The sequence below is a fragment of the Branchiostoma lanceolatum genome, chromosome 8, assembly GCF_035083965.1.
Source record: "Branchiostoma lanceolatum isolate klBraLanc5 chromosome 8, klBraLanc5.hap2, whole genome shotgun sequence".
Taxonomy (NCBI): Eukaryota; Metazoa; Chordata; class Leptocardii; order Amphioxiformes; family Branchiostomatidae; genus Branchiostoma; species Branchiostoma lanceolatum.
In genome coordinates this window covers 11,680,411-11,698,340 of record NC_089729.1, presented here as the reverse complement: position 1 = coordinate 11,698,340, position 17,930 = coordinate 11,680,411, and the positions used below count along the sequence as shown (strand labels likewise).

The 17,930-nt window shown below is 39.7% G+C and overlaps 1 protein-coding gene across 1 annotated transcript; it reads right to left on the bottom strand.

The window, feature by feature from the left end:
* Positions 1-15,465: 15,465 nt before the first annotated feature.
* On the bottom strand, positions 15,466-17,889 carry LOC136440740 (putative ankyrin repeat protein RF_0381). The gene is made up of 2 exons (XM_066436848.1): positions 17,778-17,889; positions 15,466-17,375 (listed from the first exon to the last, which is right to left on the bottom strand). The coding sequence occupies exon 2, from the start codon at positions 17,307-17,309 to the stop codon at positions 15,957-15,959; it is 1,353 nt and encodes a 450-aa protein (XP_066292945.1). The 5' UTR covers positions 17,310-17,375; positions 17,778-17,889; the 3' UTR covers positions 15,466-15,956.
* Positions 17,890-17,930: the final 41 nt, after the last annotated feature.

Sequence of the window (17,930 nt, the reverse complement as noted above, 5' to 3'; positions counted from 1 at the left end):
TGTCATCATCGACAATGGAGAAAACGGGAGAAAATCCCCCATTTTGTTGGTCATGCATATATGGAACACCACCTTTCGACACTGTGGTCGTTTTGTTATAAACTTTTAGTGCTTTGCATATTCTGCATCTTGAGCACTCTTATTTTGTATGTGTGCGTGTGTGTCTATGTATTTATGTATGTGTGTGTGTGTGTGTGTGTGTGTGTGTGTGTGTGTGCGTGCGTGTGTGTGTGTGGGTTGGCGAGACAAAAAAAAATGGCAAAGTAGAAAGCCCGACAAAAACGCCTAAAACACGTCAAAAATCAGCCGAAACCCATGCTCTGCTTGGAGAGAGTACGGGCGTATGGATCGTAGAATTCGGCAGAAAAAGGAATAGTTATCCAGTAGAGTCAGTCCACGGTGAAGATCACATTTCGCCCGAGTAGGAGCCTGCAAATGAAACGCTGGCAAATATTCTCCCTATAGCCGGCGTAGTCAGTCTGGTAGAGACTAGTGAAATCTGGTTTGTATTGCTGGCCATTGTCAACACTGTGATAGAATACTTGAAATCTAGTATCTTGTCGAGTATATTTTTCAGGATTTCGTGTGCACTTTTGCAGAATAACTCTAATCTAAACAGAAGGAAAGTTCTGACATCAATAACCTGTGTATTTGTGTATAATAGTAAGTATATCTTTATGCATATTGCAGGCAGGGCTACTTAATATAACCTCGCTGCTAAGCTTTAGTCTTTGTCACAAAAGTTTCCCTTAATTTTCATTTATGTAAAAGGGTCGTACATTACCATGCATCAAGCTGTATACAAGTCCGATCCTGCAGTGTCACCATGATGATGGTTTTAAATATTGTATTGTATTGTATTGTATTGTATTGTATTGTATGGTAATGTATTGTATTGTATTGTATTACAATGTATTGTATTGTATTGTAATGTAATTTATTGTATTGTATTGTATTGTATTGTAATGTATTGTATTGTAATGTATTGTATTGTATTGTATTGTAATGTATTGTATTGTATTGTATTGTATTGTATTGTATTGTATTGTATTTTTGCTTCGTATAAGATAAAAGCACGAAGTACAGCTTTTAGAAATACAGATTGAAAGTACTGTGGTGAGACATTGCCCATCTGGTCTATACGAGGTCCTCCCTTGTCGAGTTTACCAAAATATCAATGATTGAAAAAATATAAAACAATTTGAACATTTCTTGAACTGGTGTTAACTTATGAATTAATCATAAAATCTCATACAAGAATCTCTGCTTGTTGGTAGCTTAGAGTCAGACTGTTTTAACTATTGTTTTACAAGTACTGTATGGCTGGCAGTAAGATTTGAAGAATTCCGAACAAAAATTGCATGCCACTCCTTAGCAACTAATCGCCTGTATTCTCTGAAGTCAGTAAATTGCATTTGAATACTTAAAACGAATTGCCAAGAAAAGTTACTCAAGCAGTGCTTTCATCTACCTGTTTGCCAGACATATTGAGTGGTTTGGGCTTGGCCCTTGCGTAGGATGCTTGTGCTTTTGCGTTCTCGCCACTCTGTTTGTCGATAGACGATGAGCATAAGGAAAGAAGAGCGACGACATCTGGCTCACAGCATGGATACCAGGGTTGTACATAATCCGGCATCTTCAGGGCAGGACGTCACTGCAGGTACGTCGCAACCTTATATAATTGAACGGGTTCGTTGGTAAGACTTGGCATCATAAACACGATGTCCTCGTGTGGTTCCTCCAAACAAGTTGCAGATGGAGGTAGTTATATATGTCATTCCCAAATATCTAGGTAAAGGTAGAAATGAAATATATCTAATGATTTTACCGTGTTTCTCCTTCTTCCTTCCTTCCTGTTTTCTCAGTTTCAATACAAAGAAAGTATATGGACGAAAGCTTTTGTATGGACAAACCAATGGAAAGAAGATTTTTACTATACCTTATCTAGTTTTTGGATATATGTTTCATATACGCGGAGTCCTTTAAATCTAATCCACCACTCGTGACTCGCATACAAAGAAAACAAAAGACGTCCTTCATCTTCAAATAAGTAGTCTGTAACACCAAAACGCGACTTTCCATTCGAAAAGTGCTCACCATAATTGTTTTGGGGCGTACACGATACTCAAAGTCCTTTGAACATGTTCAAAAGAAACGATAAGAGTATCTCTCTACAGAAAATGATGATTGTGCAATCTTAGGTGTGAAGAGACAAGTTAAGTAATGACTGTAGGGTTTGGAAGGGTTTAGCTCTTTGTCCTCTACTGTGGTCCTTATAAAACAATAGAAACATCATTGTTGAAGTCTTAACCAAACTAAGAAAAAAGCGAAAGCTCTTGATTTTAAAAACTTTTGAAATGTTAATGTCAGTGATGTGATATTTTGTGTTGGTATCATGAGACAATGTAGCATTTTCATCTAAGCAATCATCGACTAAGTATCGTGGATTTAAAATATTAGTAAGAAATGTAACATTGATAAAAAATGTAACATATGTCTATCTCGTCGATGAAGTGACTTTTAAAGGTTCAATGTTGTGGTGTAATTTTGGTCCTAAAGTGGTGTAATTTTGGTCCTCAATGATATGGGCTAGACAATGTTATACATATAGACACTACCGATTACTTGTAGATGTGCGCACACTCACGCTGGCTGTTGATTAATGCTTCTAATCTGGGTCTCATAATATAAACAGGTATGGAAACCAAAGCAGGATTCACGTCTGTTAGGAGAGAAGATATCGACAAACCACAACAGACTGGCTCTCAGAAGAATGAAGAGGTGGGAGCAGCCGGTATAGACGGCATCAATGCATTTCCCTTATCTGTAGGTCGCGGCATTATCAACGAGATGTACGGTTGTGATTCATCCAAACAAGGTGGAAACGGAGGTACTTATTTTTTCACTCACTCACTCACTCACTCACTCACTCACTCACTCACTCACTCACTCACTCACTCACTCACTCACTCACTCACTCACTCACTCACTCACTCACTCACTCACTATCTCATCTATGTTGAATACAGGTAAAGCCAGGTTGACTTGATTCTATGGATGACATCGCGAACGCATACATTTTTGTCCGTGTCCAAAAAAAAATTAGGCCACACTGAATCGTAAAAGCAGCAGCAAAATAATCAAATATATGCGGTAAAAGGCAAACAAAGGGGAAACGATTTACTAGATTATAATGTCGTAGAATGCCAAAATCAATTTCAAAGCTATACCGTACTCTGCGTGTTTATCATGTGTTTAGCCTTCCCGATCCCATAGATTATAATAAAGGACACTTTGCCAAACTTTTTTCAAAATCGCACTCACGCATCAGTTTCGTAGTTCCCAGAGGATGTTATCCATATTATCAAATCAACATGGCCAAAGAGTGAACGACGACGTTTCCCTGCAGTGTTCTGCTGTCGTCCCTTTTGATTTTGATCAAAATAGTTCCACGCTTTATTCACTTGTTTTAGTCCATGTTACTTGGAACCCGGTATGCAGGTATAGTGGGGGAAATGTGCTTATATGTTTCTCTTTCGGTTTTACAGTGGCAATTTCATTGAAATCTCTTGAAATTTCATTTTTTGTGTGCAATATTTAACGCTGATAAAAACATTTTGGGCTTGACTGCCCAAACTTTAAAACCAAATAACACACAGTTTGGTATGAAAAGGTATGTCTAGAATATTTTCTTCATTTCATGAATTTCAGCCCCTGGATATTTTTTACGGACGAGGTTCTTCCTATTATTTTCCCACAAAATGTTTATTTCGCGTTTCCACTGGACTAAAGCCACAATGACCTGCTATTTGCCATGGTTGTGGTCTTGGCATATGTGCATCGGGCATTTTTTTGTTTATTTTAGGATTAATGTCAAAATTGCTGGGCCAAAAGTGTATACTTGGGGTTCCTTCGACATCATATGGAAGCAAAATGACCTAATTTTTTTTTTTTTTCATGCGAGACGGGGTGAGGTGGAAATTCAATTCTTGTATATACTGTCTGGTCGTTTGGAGAGTGAAATAGCTTGCATCTGCTAACAAATGTTGAGGGGAATCGTTGATGATATTTAACGAGGACGTCAATGAAAAAAGACGCTGGAGTCAAGACCATACAAATATGTGGATAGAAGCTACCATAGTTCATTGCAATGTGTTTTTCAGGGACAAGCAAACATACCTGTCTTAAAACACAAAACATGTTTTGGACAATGTTCAATATGCTGTATATACGTAACGTCATTGAAATTCAATCCTCACCATTTTTCGAATTAAAATTCGAACAAAGGGGTCTTTTATCTTTAACTAAATGGTCTGAGGCAACGAAACTGCGATTTCAATTTTTTTATGATAATCGTTTCTTTTTTCATTCCATTACATGAGAGGTATTACCGACAAAGTCCTTTGAACTTTTTTTAAAAAGATACGTTTGATCGTAGAGCACCTGTTTGTAGGAAAAAAACCATACCGCTGATTGTGCAATCTTGCGTGGGTGGTGCAATTTAACTAAGTTTTATTACATTTTGTCCCCCTTGGGGCTATTTGAATAAACAAAATATAGATTTTTAGTCGTTATTGGCAAGTGAAATATATTATCGGACAGAATGTTTTAACACCTTTTATAACTATATTGACATCATGCATATATCTTTGTTCTATCAAATGAAATCGACATCCCGCTGCTTACCTAATGAAAATGGCGCCCTTTGTTCATAGCAAGCACACTGTAACAAATTGCCAAGCATTCAAACAAAGAGAGCATCTGCATGGTCTGCTTCATATTTTTAACAATATCTGCAAAAATGCCTAGTTGTAATATCAGGATGTTCTACTGTATCAAATTAAGTGTTTCAATATGTTAGCATTTATTAATTAGAATTCTGGATATGTATTCCTCGTTGTGATAGAGGAATCTTCCTTAGCTTCAAAGTGTTGGGCACCGTTTGCGCTTCTACTTTTCTTTTACTCAATTACACAGCTCAAACGGCGAATGCTACCAAAGGCGAAGAAGCTGAGATCGAATGCGTTGACGCTGACGACCCTGACACTCACGTGTACCAGTCAATAGACGAAGATGACATCGCAAACCAACGGCAGGCAGGTCTAGACAAAGGAAATGCTGAACAAGCAACTGACAAAGAGAAAGACAGCACACTACCCAAGAAGATGCAGAGGGACGCCTTTGACTTGCTTAACAACCCAACTTATGTGTCTGGTGCACAAGATAAAGACAAAGGTACTGTTTGTACATCTGTGCGAAAACTACTAAATCAAATTAGAACTTTGAGAACAAATATACACATATAAACATCGGCCAACATGTATATTTTGTACCAGAAATAGGGACCAGTGCTACCATGATTTTTTTTAGGGATCTGCAATAATGTAATTTGTCTTGATGTAGAATGGCAAGTCTGTATTGCGGATGTTACCATCATACTATTACTGTTGTCACAGAGGGCAATTCAAAAGACGTCATGGACACGTGACTATATGAAACTTCTCATACAAATAAACTTTGGCATACAAAAAAAAATCGCAGATCTAAAAGAAATAAATCCATGATAGCACTATTACAGGTCCCTGTCGGGGGTACAAAAAGAGCCTTATCCCATGTTAAATATATATGGTATGATAATTGCATTGATTTCTGTTATAATTGTTCTAATGCTTTTTTAAAACCTTTACTAGCTTTGCCCATGATTTGCTGCATGGCCGTTCTCCACTCCCGTCTATTCCGAGGCATCATCATTGCTGTTGCAGCTGTAGCCGTGATTGCTATCGGTTTTCTAACCGTCGTGTTTTTCACTGTCAAACCAGAGAACGGAGCGGAACCCAAACCGGTTAGTCTCATATATGAAATATGATATGCAAACCTAGGATGTGTTGATCAGAAAGTCTACCCCAGTCACTAACCGTGATGTGGGGGATGTAACTCAGTCACGTTTGGAACCATATTGTCGGCACTGCAGCAGCGACACCTAGCTGCAGTGCAAAGTAGAACTAGTCACTCCCCGAGGAAGTGACAGACGGTCAATGAAACTTCGGCTGGGTAAAAACGCTTTCTGAAACGATTTTACCATTTACCTATAACTTAATCTTAAGAGAGGAACCTCTTGAACATACACTGGGACTATGGTGATATTTCAATCCTAACTGTTGTATCTTAATTTTTTTCATACAAACTCAGCACTTGATCGGCAAAACTCCTTTTTCTGACACACCTGTATGGACCAACAGTGTTACAACGACACATTCTCTGGCAAATCCGGCATCTACGCTGCCAAAGGTGCCATACTCATTGCCAGCGGTGACATCTACACAACCGAAGTTGACAGACGTTGCTGATACATCAACCAGAGTAAGACATGACTTCGACAATTATTTTCAAAATATTTTCTCTTAACACAATCTAAGAAAGGTTGTAGACAATTTTATACTACTGAAACAAACAAGCAAACAGACAAACAATGAAATGCTAGATCGTATCAAGTCTTGGATGGGGCCTTGTGCATTGAGGAACATGCACATCTGGTTATGGTCAAGGCAATGTAGTCTTTGGGATTATTTTGTTTTCCTACTATATTTTCGATTTCAAATGTACTTCGAGCATGATTGTGCCTGGATTTATTTTTGCAAGAAGTAACATTGCCATTATTTCGGACCAATATTCTGAAAAGTTTAGTAATGCATGCATGTGATTACCTTTGGCAGAGGCCCCCAGTGAGGTCATAAAAAAAAGTTGTTTTCTTTTTTTTGTAGAAGAACTTTACTGCGCGACAATTGTATCTGGAACAATGGATGGCAACGTATCCACATGGAAGTCGAACTATTGCTAATAGTTAACAAATACAAAGAACTTGTCTAAGCTATGACTAACAGTAGGAATAATCTATCTAAAGGTTAACACTTAATAAATATACATGTAAATTTTGCCCAGGTTCGTTAAAGAACATGTTTTACCATTATCCCATAAGGTAATAATGTTACCTATCAAAGGTGATTGATGGGGACTTCACATTCCATACGATAGGTCAGGATAAATATAATTTGTTTTTATTACATTTAGATTTCGTCACCTACGATCATTGTTGGAAGGAAGAACCAGAAGACTGAGAAGCAAGAGACCTTCTTAACGACCAAGAAAGGTAGGGAAGATCAAAACAACCACTCAATCGGCTTGGCATAGAAATTAACATTTTTTCCAGTGTTTTATAAAGGACAGTGTTTTATATAGGACTCCGAAGTTTCTGTTGAAAAATTGAATAATACCGTTAACAGTAGAAAGGACATTGTATATGCCGCTAGCTGTGTACCGACATTTGAAAACGGCGTAGAACCAATGATTTATATATTGCAGGTTTGTATCGTAATATGTAGAAGTGATCCGTAAATAATTGACAATTGACATAACAGAAAGAGGCTATTGCCTGTAAGTTCTGTTTCTAAACAACAAATAAAATAAATAAATGTCCAGAGTCTATGTGGGCGCACACTCCAAACCCTTCCAGTAGGTGTAATTCTATATGCCTATATCATACGCTGACACACAGAGACCACCTTTGCCTGCTGGAAGAAGTCCTTGCACCTATCATGCCCAGCAGGACAGAGTCTGTCCATCGATGACGCCAACTGGGGCCGGACGTCAGCTACTGTCTGTCCGCCCTGTAATCTGTGTAACACCAACTGTCGCGCTCCCAACAGCCTGTCCATCATGAGGGGCGCCTGCGAGAGTTTACAGAAGTGCACCGTGAGAGCAAGAGAAGACATTTTCGGTGACCCCTGCAAGGGTACCGAGAAGTACCTGGAGGCAACGTACCGCTGTGTTTTAGGTTGGTAGAGTTATCTGTCGTTTGCAAAGATTTCAAACAATAAAGCTGATGTTAATCCTGTTCCAATTTTGCAATTAAATCCGGTTGCTATGGGTGTCTTAATCTTCAAATAGAAAGTCGACTTATGGTCCATGACAAAGCCATTTCAAAAAGTTATAGTGTCATAATAAGAACGCTATCTTACGGTTCATATTCATCAAACATTCGATGTGCTAAACGTGTTAAACAAAAAAAGTAATGGTAAAAAACTCCTATCTAATGTGCTCTCAAGATGATTAGGTTTCAGGTTCACCCCTCGTTAAGTAAATACTTATTCAATTGTTTTAGATCAATTGTTGTCAAATTGATATCAAAACGTAATCAATTGGTATAAGTTTAGACGAAAGAAATTCTAATCTTTAACAATCTAGGTGAACCCTAAGCAAAAACATTCTGCCATGCTTTGAACTGCTAAAATTTCAACCCCGATTCAATCTTATTAATATCTGTTCGCAAAACATGGATAAACTGCAATCGCATAAATGGAGTTCGATAGTGGAGCATCTATAGGTCTGCTTTAATATTGTACGAAATTTGCACATCAGTCTCATCACATTAATCGGACTTCGTCAGGTCATGTCATTCAGCGAACAATTACTGCTACGTACTGTCAGTATGCATAACATATTGATGGGTCTCCCCAGAGAACATCAAGAGACTCTTTGTTCACCTGTTTTGCTACAGTGATGCCTGTCACTGATGACCAGCTGGAGGAACTAGTGACCAAGTACGCACCGAAAGTTTGGCTGGCGGAGGGCGAGCAGTACAACCCTTCCAGCGTCGCCTTTCATCTCCAGCACGTCGAGGTGTACGATGGCCGCCGGATTTATTCCAGCACACCGTGGACCCTTCCCACCTGTTCCGAGAACTGTTACTTGAGTACCACCCAACCCCTGAGATATCCAGAATCCCAACTGCCTTTCTTCAGTGGGGAGGAAGTCGGACCTACTTATCAGCCTCCTGTGTACGCTGTCGTGAAGCGGATCAATCCGACCACTACAGACATCTTCTACTGGATGTTCTACTCCTACAACGGACCGAAGAAAGTTTGCATCGGTAAGATAATCTGACTGGCAACCCTTTTCTACGCATACGTACCTCCAAATCTCGCCTGTAACAGCCAGATGCAGAAAACTTACTGTCCTTATGTTCAACAAGGCAGTAGATGCGTAGATGAAAAAAATGTAATACAAAAAAGAGATATCTCAAAACTGTCAAATATTTTAGTTTAAGCACTGTCAAAAGCCTTGCATTGAAGGTATACACCATCTAGACTGCTTTAAATCTGCTTAACATTAGAAATCGCTCCGTCGAGTTGCACTGTCTTAAAAACACCCTTGAGTCTTCCAATCAATGACATAATTTGTTGTGTAACGGATGAGAGTTCCCATTCGTTGTACGATTTTGATGTCCGATTTCCAGACATTTTATAACTGAACCAACGACCGACAATGATCTAAGACAGTCATTTTGGGGTGAACAATACAACTAGATTCTGTACGAAACATTGACGACTATTCCGAGAATGGTCTTGGTTTGCGATCGCACGATGATTATACGACGAATGTGATTAGTCCGAAACCGTTGATTGAAAGTGTCTACTTCTTGACATGTGTTTTTTCAAATCATCTAAGTACAAAGTATTAGTGCATCATGGGTATCGTTTTAGTAAGATTATTGCTTGCAAATTATAAAAAATACCAACATCTTGACACTAATGGGAGAAGAGGAGAAGGTTCTGTTGACCTTTATCTTCTTTGACTATTTCTTTAACAGGATTAAGGCTTGCTGGTTCTTGTATCGGCGGCTACCAGACGTTCACGCACCACGTGGGTGACTGGGAACACGTGACCGTTCGTCTGGTGGGCAAGCATCCACGGAGCATCTATGTTCGCTCTGCTCACGAATCTGCAGGTACCTGGCTTTTACTAAACACGTTGTGAGCACATATTGTCAGACTATCTATTAGACACTGTGATGCAACCAAACGTGCCAGGGCACTGCATGAAATGGCATCGGATCCTGACGAATCCGGACAGGAGAAACGTCATCCGGAACCTCAGATCCGTGAGAATCTGGACGGATACGGGGACCGTACTGTACTAAATTTACCTACATTAACCTATATATGCAAATAGTACCCTGATAGCATACCACTTGAACATGCAAGGTAAATTTGAGTTGTTTTAGTACAATACGGCCCCCTTATCTGTCTGGATTCTTACGGATCTGAGGTTCCGGATCCCATTTCTCCTGTCCGGATATGTCAGGATCCGAGGCCATTTCGTGTTAAAACCATGAACCATCCGTCAACCGCTTCCTGAGTTATGGTCTTTCAAAATCTGGAACAAAACTGCCCCCTGCATTTCCACAAAACTACGGAGCCCAAACCTGCACCAATCAATTTCTGCCCCAAGAGCTATCTAGCACTCAAAAATTACATGACATGTACAGAACGCGAGATATAAAAAACGGAACTTCCGCTGCACATCTCAAGGGCTCCCAAAATATAATGTTAATCATTTTAAGGTATCATCAAGACGTGACCACATACCAAATAGAAGTACAATCCACCCAGGCCTTTTTGAGTTATGCTGTTTATCCACATAGCCAAACACACAAAGAGATGCACATAGAAACGCTATCGAGAAAAACTAGCCTTTTTTGCGAAGGTAAGAAGCTCTAGCTGGGTACCCATAACGACCCGTGTGGACTCATCCATAAGTCATGCTGCATGTTTACAACATCGGGTCAAAGTCAAAGCAAATGCTCCAAGTATCCTATTACACCTTTTCCTGTGTAATAGGATACTTGGGCTGCCACTCTGCAATGGATAGTGCGGACTCATATCAAGACAGATTAACAAACAGATACACAACTGATTACTAGTATGATACCTCCGTTTTCACGGAGGTGAGAAACATATACTTAGAATTATAATAACGTACTTAGGAAAATAACGATTGTTAATAATTCTTTAATTGTCCAGGTATCTACGACTGGGATCCTTTGTCACAGACTTACAAGAAGGGTGATGCGGCTATACAGACTGAGGGGACACATCCCGTTTTGTATTCAGCTTATGGTATCGACTTTGCATTCTTTATGGTAACATAGATGGTTACATGTAAAATACATGTATCTAAATGATCGTTTTTGGCGCACACTCGCGGTTGCTTTCATTTCAATCTATTACATGACACGGAATGTGCGACTAGAAATGAGATGCTACACTGTGTTTATCAGGTAATACAGTGCTCCGTATTATGATAAATACATAATTACCAAATCAGTAAAAAAAAGCATCCAACCAATAGATCGTTTGTTGGTCATTATAATATAAATGTTTATGAAATATAGATACAAATGTTATGGGTGTTATCATACATACGTTCTTATAAATGTTTAAATGAATTTATTGGGGCAATCAACAAGTAGCTCATATAGTCCAGGTCCCTCAAACTAGCAATTTGGCACCAAACAGAGGGACTAAGGGTGACTTACTTTTTTGAAAAAGGTTGATTCCTCTACTTTATCATTATGCATGATAACCATGTCAAATGTCCAGCTTGAAGGAATTATCACGTGATATGGTGACATCACTTAAATCCATAGAATGACCAAAATCGTCTATAAGAAGTTATTTAATGTGGTTTTGATAATTGTCAACCATAATTCATGAGTATTCCTTTACGTTTAGATCATACAAGACCAAGTACATTTGAAAAAATCTTGAAATAAACTTAGACTGGTTTCTATAACGGTTGCCATGGAAACGGTGAAAAATAACACATTCTCGCAGGAAAGTTACTAAACAAGCCATTTTTGGATGCTAATATAATGCAGATGAAGAAAATAAATCATGATAACACTTGTTCCTCTCGGTGGTACCACAAACTTGTTTGGCCCATGGACTAATAAGCTTTATGACCGTTACAGGTGGGCACAAGCTGTGGCCCTCCCCTGGGACCCACGCTTATCTACGTATCCTCCTCAACGAGAATCTGCAGGATGAGACCAGTAAGGGGACGGCATGGGACACATGGAAGAACGTGCCCTTTACCTTTTACCGTCCTGATGGAGGCTACACCGGGTCATGGTCATGGCTGAACTTCAAGGGACCCTGGGGCAACAGGAAGGTAAGTGACTCTCCAGTGCAACTGGCCGGCATACACCCCTAAACAGAATATAACAAAAGTAACTGTAGTCCCATAGCCTTTGTGAGGCTGTAGGGATATTAGCTTGTTAATCCAAGTGCATATATGGCACTGAATTGGAAGAAGGAGCCCTTCCGTCTTCTTCCTAGGTGTCTTACCTCCCCAGTCGAAGTCAGGTACTCATTTTCACACCTGGGTGGAGTGAGGAAAGTCGTGTAAAATACCTCTCTCAACCACACAACGTCTAGCTAGGAAAGCCAGAAATCTAACCATGGCCAGTGACCCCTCAATCAAGTGTCCGCTGGCTTACCTACTCGGCCAGCCGACGCCACTAGACAAAATATACCCTTGCCCAAAATAAAGTAAAGGCCAAAATATGCCTCAGTGTATATAGTTATCAAAAAAGTATTTCTAAATCTTAAAACTATATAACAGATGCTGATTTATGTTTAAATATTTTGTTCTTGGCAAACTACCGATATAAGCTTAAAACATTGATACATACAATTACACAAGAGTATATATATATAATTTTATGACCCATGGGTACTTTATTAATTTCTTTACAAAAGATGTCCATTATCATTCATATCACACCCTTTCTTACCAAATGTCAACTGTTCTGAACGTTACGCGGGATAATATGTGCAAGACAATTCTGAAAGTGTGCACATGTTGGTATTTCAGTGTGCACATGTTGGTATTTCAGTGTGCTATATATGTTGATATTACATATTTTCATATGATCTACGTTAATCCAATATATCTTATTACGTAGGTGAATAGAATTTCTTAATCACAGCTGCACACTACAGCCACTTGTGTTCTTCACAAATTTCTTTCGAGCACATACAAATAACAAATGTCTATTTTTCTAGGCTGGCTGTACTGTTGAACAGCTTAGTGGGCAATGCATACGGAACGACGGGCCGCCGTCCATCATAACCATGCCTCCGATGAAAACTGACGAGCTTGATTAAGAAGGTCAAAATTTGTCTATTGAATGATACAATATAATACGGCATACCGTGTTACATAATAATCAGGCAGCTAGAGGGCCTTGTCCGCATTCCTTTCGGACTACTTTACAGTAATCATTACAATCTGGTCACAAATATCACTCCGCACAGCACGGTCAGGTGAAGATGGTGTCCTACACTGGAGGACGTTGAAACTTGCGATGCAATGCAAACATATCTCAATGGTACTCTACTTAAATGTTTTCACCAAATTGTATGTCTATAGACGCCGAAAGATATGTTAAAGTGAGAACAGACAGTTTAAGTTAAGATATATCAATGCCTTAGCTACTTGTCAGCCGTATGGGCAACATTGCGCTTTTCCGCCAATCTTTTGGGTACGGAAAATTGATTTACCAGCGTGGCATATGTGGATGGCATTGTTTTTTGCCGACCTCACCATGTCTACCTGCTAACAGTGTGTTACTGTATTGATCATAGGGACGTCCTATCAGCATTAGCTGCTAGAAAAAAAAAATGAGTCTAAAAAAGCTTGGTTACTGTTATAGAATGAATGAAGCTGAGGGAATTTGTCTTGGGATATCAAATAGTACCTCATAATGGATAATTAGATTAGAAGACATGATCATATACCTTGAAAAAACCTCTCCACAATTGATAAAGTCTGCATTATATTTTCAGTTTTGCCACAAGTCTGTGAACATGATGCAAAGCCGAGTGGACCTAACAGGAGATGCTAACATTTGGAGAGGAAATCGACAGCATGAGTCTCCAGCCCTTACAAGTTACATAGAGTATTACTTTCTGTATCACCATGTTAGAAGTATAGAACAGTTACTACATGTATATCAGCGCAACAGGTTACTTGCATTCCACTGGTATTCTAGTTTTACTGAAATACTTATTTAGACAGATCAGCTGATAATATCACATACATTACGTCATATTACGTAAAAGGACAATATATTAGGTGTAGAAGTTGTATGACTATTTGGTTTGAAGCTATTTTTTTGTAATAAGAGTAAGTTATTTGTTGCTTTCTATGCCAAGATCGAGCTATATATGGTATGTTTGACGTCACGTACAGGTGCCATTATGATTGGTTGAACATTTTGTTTATTCATCTAACATGGACGAGTAAGTGTTTGTATAATGTATGGATTCAAATTTACCATGTTTTATTTACTAAATTTACCAATTCAATTCTTTATCAACAAACCATCATTGCAGACATACATTTAAAGGTAGCCTGAATGCTGTTGATATATACAATTAAAATTGAAATTACATGTACATATAGACTCGACTGTGCATCCCTGACACCACAGTTACCTATTTATCTTTTACCTGATTCTATAGTCCGATTGTAAAGTCTAAGTACATCAACTTCTATCGATCAAGCATGTGTACTTGCGCCTATGATGTAGTCACATTAGTCAGAGCACCATATTTTATTCGTCATGTGTTTTTTTTCCGATTGTTAAAGCCTGACCACAGCACTGAGTCATGTTTTAGACTTGGATAATTGCACAATGTCTCTGCGCTTGATTTTAGGTTTGGTGGCTCTCGAGCGTTACTGGGTTTAGCTTGCTTATTTGCTGATACTGTATTACAACTGTAAATATAACTTTGGATGTAATTCCCCATTACTTGTCGCCAACAGCCGTTCTGCAGGCACAGCTCTTGTAAATTTATCTTTATTGTGTAGCTTTTTAGAATTGTAAATTGCAGCAGTGACAGTTTTGACTTTAGAGTACAGAACTGATGTCACTTGACCGAATTGATTTTGGTATTGAAAAGACTTTCTGACTCATTGCATACCTTCAGTCACTTAATGTCTTAGCTTTCTAATCACTGTCTTTCACCTATTTTGGTTTCTGCTAATAAAAGCACATAAATGACGACATACCACGTTATGATGACACAAGTTGTTCTTATAGTTCAATTTTACTTGTATACCATCCTCTTAAAGCTGGTGGTCATACGATAAGTAGTTAAGGAGTCACAGGGGTAGACCTTCCTCACCCCAGGTTTGCCTAAAACTGTCTGTCCTGCCTGAATAGTCTGTTAAAGAAATAAGATTGGTCTTTTCCTATTTCATCTTAGTCACTTCATCATCTAAATAACTGATACCATTAGTACCTTCGCCAATAAGATTTTGTAGGTATATTGAGTTCGAATCCCTGACAGGTACCTCCCTGACAGGTCCCGATGTCGTGCCTTTGCTTATTGGAAAAAACACTTTTTACAGCAATCTCCCCATAAGTACCTAAATTCGGCTAGTGACGTCCCTCTGATAGGACGTAGAGGGTAAAGGAAGTTAATAGAACGACCAAAACCCTCAACCTACTCTGGAGGAAGTCGTTAGAGGCATCCAAGTGTAAACTGTAAAAAGTTTACCAAAGTTCTTATCAAACAATAAAGAGCACAAAACAACAAGCGTGATGGCATTCTTAACTTTGAAAGGCCATCTTTAATGATATATCATATAGCTCAACATGGAGGATGGTAGTTGCACAGGAAACAATATGATGTGCTACTCTTAGAATACATTTGACTACAAAATTTAGTACTACACAGCATGACTTTCCCCTTTTCAAATTCCAACTGTAACCCTTGATCTAAATCAAACTTTAGCATGTGCCTAACCTTTAAAGGTGTAAAGATTTATCTTGTAACATTAAAATAGAGGTAGAATTTCACAAATAAAATCTATCTGTCTTTGCGACATTTCTAGATGCACAGAGAGTTGCCGTCTCCAGGTCTTTCCCAATTAAAGATTTAAACCCTACGGGCAAAAGACTTAACCTCCGGAGCTCCATGTAGTAGTCTGACTGTCATTCTATTTTGGAATCAACACACCAACCAACAAAAGAACTGATGTGTTACAATCACACATTGCTTTTGGGAATGTATCCAATGTAATGAAAAACTACTACAAGTACAGCACTAGTTGATACTTTTGAACAACAGGAAGTCCTTCAGCTCTTGCGGTATTCCAAACTGGCAGATTTCCTCCTGTCTAGTCTTACCAAGAATACTGAGGATCTTTGCTCGGCAGGCCCTTTTCAGATTTGGGTAATGTTTTTGATGATACAGCAAACTTTTGTGAATATCTGTACCCTTTGGCGCCAGATCACTTGGCGTCTGATCGTCAACATCTTTAATGCTACAGTCTGCGCCCGCCATCAGGAGTGCTTCTGTCATTTCTACCTGGTGGCAGCGTGTCCACTTGACGACTTCATGAAGCGATGTCTCACCTTGACTGTCTCTTGCATTCACCTGTACCCCAGGTAGACTCAGGAGGTGAGTCACAGTGTCAAGCCCACCGTACTGAACAGCCAAATGAAGCGCTGTGCTGCCTGTACTATTCCTTTCAGCTAACGTGGCACCAAATGTTAAGGCAACGTCGATAACATTGCAGTGCCCATTCTCAGCAGCCTCTAACAAAGGAGTCATCTCCCCAATGTCGGACTCGTCCTTTATACCTAGATCGGCGCCGCGAGAACACAGCAACCTGAACGTTTCATGGTGACCGTATTGTGCGGCTATATAAAGTGCTGTGCTCGCATGGTCTATAGTGATATTCACGTCCATACCACGATCTAACAGCAAATTGACGGTGTTGTTATGTCCACCAAATGCTGCCATGTGAAGCAGAAAGTGACCAAATTCATTCTCTTTATAAAGGTCTGCACCTCTGTCCAACAGAAGGAGAATGGCTTTATTGTTCCCTTCCATGGCAGCGTAATGTAGCGGAGTGTTGCCAGCATCATCAAGAGCAGCTATATCTGCTCCTCGGTCTAACAGGAGTGCGATGGCGTCACAACGGCCTCCTTCTGTAGAGAGAGAGCTTTGTTGAAGACCTGCAGACAGCTGACGTCGGACTTCCAAAGTTCCGCAGCCCATGCTCCATTCTAGCAACAGACCGACATGGTCACAGTCACCTCTGCTTGCAGCAAAATGTAACGCCGTCTGATAATACATGTTCCTTGGTTCCAAGTTTGCACCTCGGTCTAGAAGGAGGGCGATTGCAGCACAGTCACTGTTCATCGCAGCCAGGTGAAGTGCAGTCAGGCCTGTCTTGCCAGGTTCCCGACCGTGCCTGCCGTCTACATCGATGTCTGCCCCTTGGTCCAACAACAGCTCCATGGCGGGACAGTGCCCTGCTTTCGTGGCATGATGCAGTGCTGTAAAGCCATCGCCATCTTTTGCACCGACATCCATCCCTTCATCTAGCAGGGAGCGGATCTTGTTACAGTCGCCATTTGATGCAGCGGAGAAAAGGTCTGTCACATTCATGGTTCCTCGGTTAGAAGTGGGTTTGGGATTCACATAGATCTAGATCTGCTGTGACTGAAAAGGTTCCTGTAAAGCTGTAAATGACTGAGAAAATAAAGAAAATTGCTTGTTAGTGATAAACTTCTCCCTTTCAATTCTACTACATACTAGTACCAGATTTCTGGGCAAAACCAACCTCCTTGGCAAAACATATCTTTAATTCTATTTGACCTCTGACCTCCCAAATCCCAATGCCACCGAGACCCTCATTAACACTAAACTGTGAGTGGTAACATTAGTATGATCTAGTGTAACTAAAACAATACACATAGAAACACACATTAGACTCACACAGATTCTAGATTCAAACCTCATTCTAAAATAATGGTGCCCCCTCCCCACCCTCAAATACGTGCCATCCGCGCCTATGCTTCCATCAATCACACTGTCATTCATGCACTAAAATAGTGCTAAGGTAATACTTGGCACCTTTCATCCTCTGTGGCTGTTGAAAAAATGTTTGTTTGCTTTGTTTGTTTCCAGTGGGGAAGTTGCGAGCAGTCCTGCAAGCGTGGAGGTGCTCTACTGCCAAACTTCAGGTACCGCAAAACGGCACGTGACGTAAAATATAGCGGCACCCCA

Bases quoted from the DNA above. Each gene is read 5' to 3' on its own strand.
- LOC136440740 (XM_066436848.1), bottom strand. From the start codon at position 17,309: ATGAATGTGACAGACCTTTTCTCCGCTGCATCAAATGGCGACTGTAAC.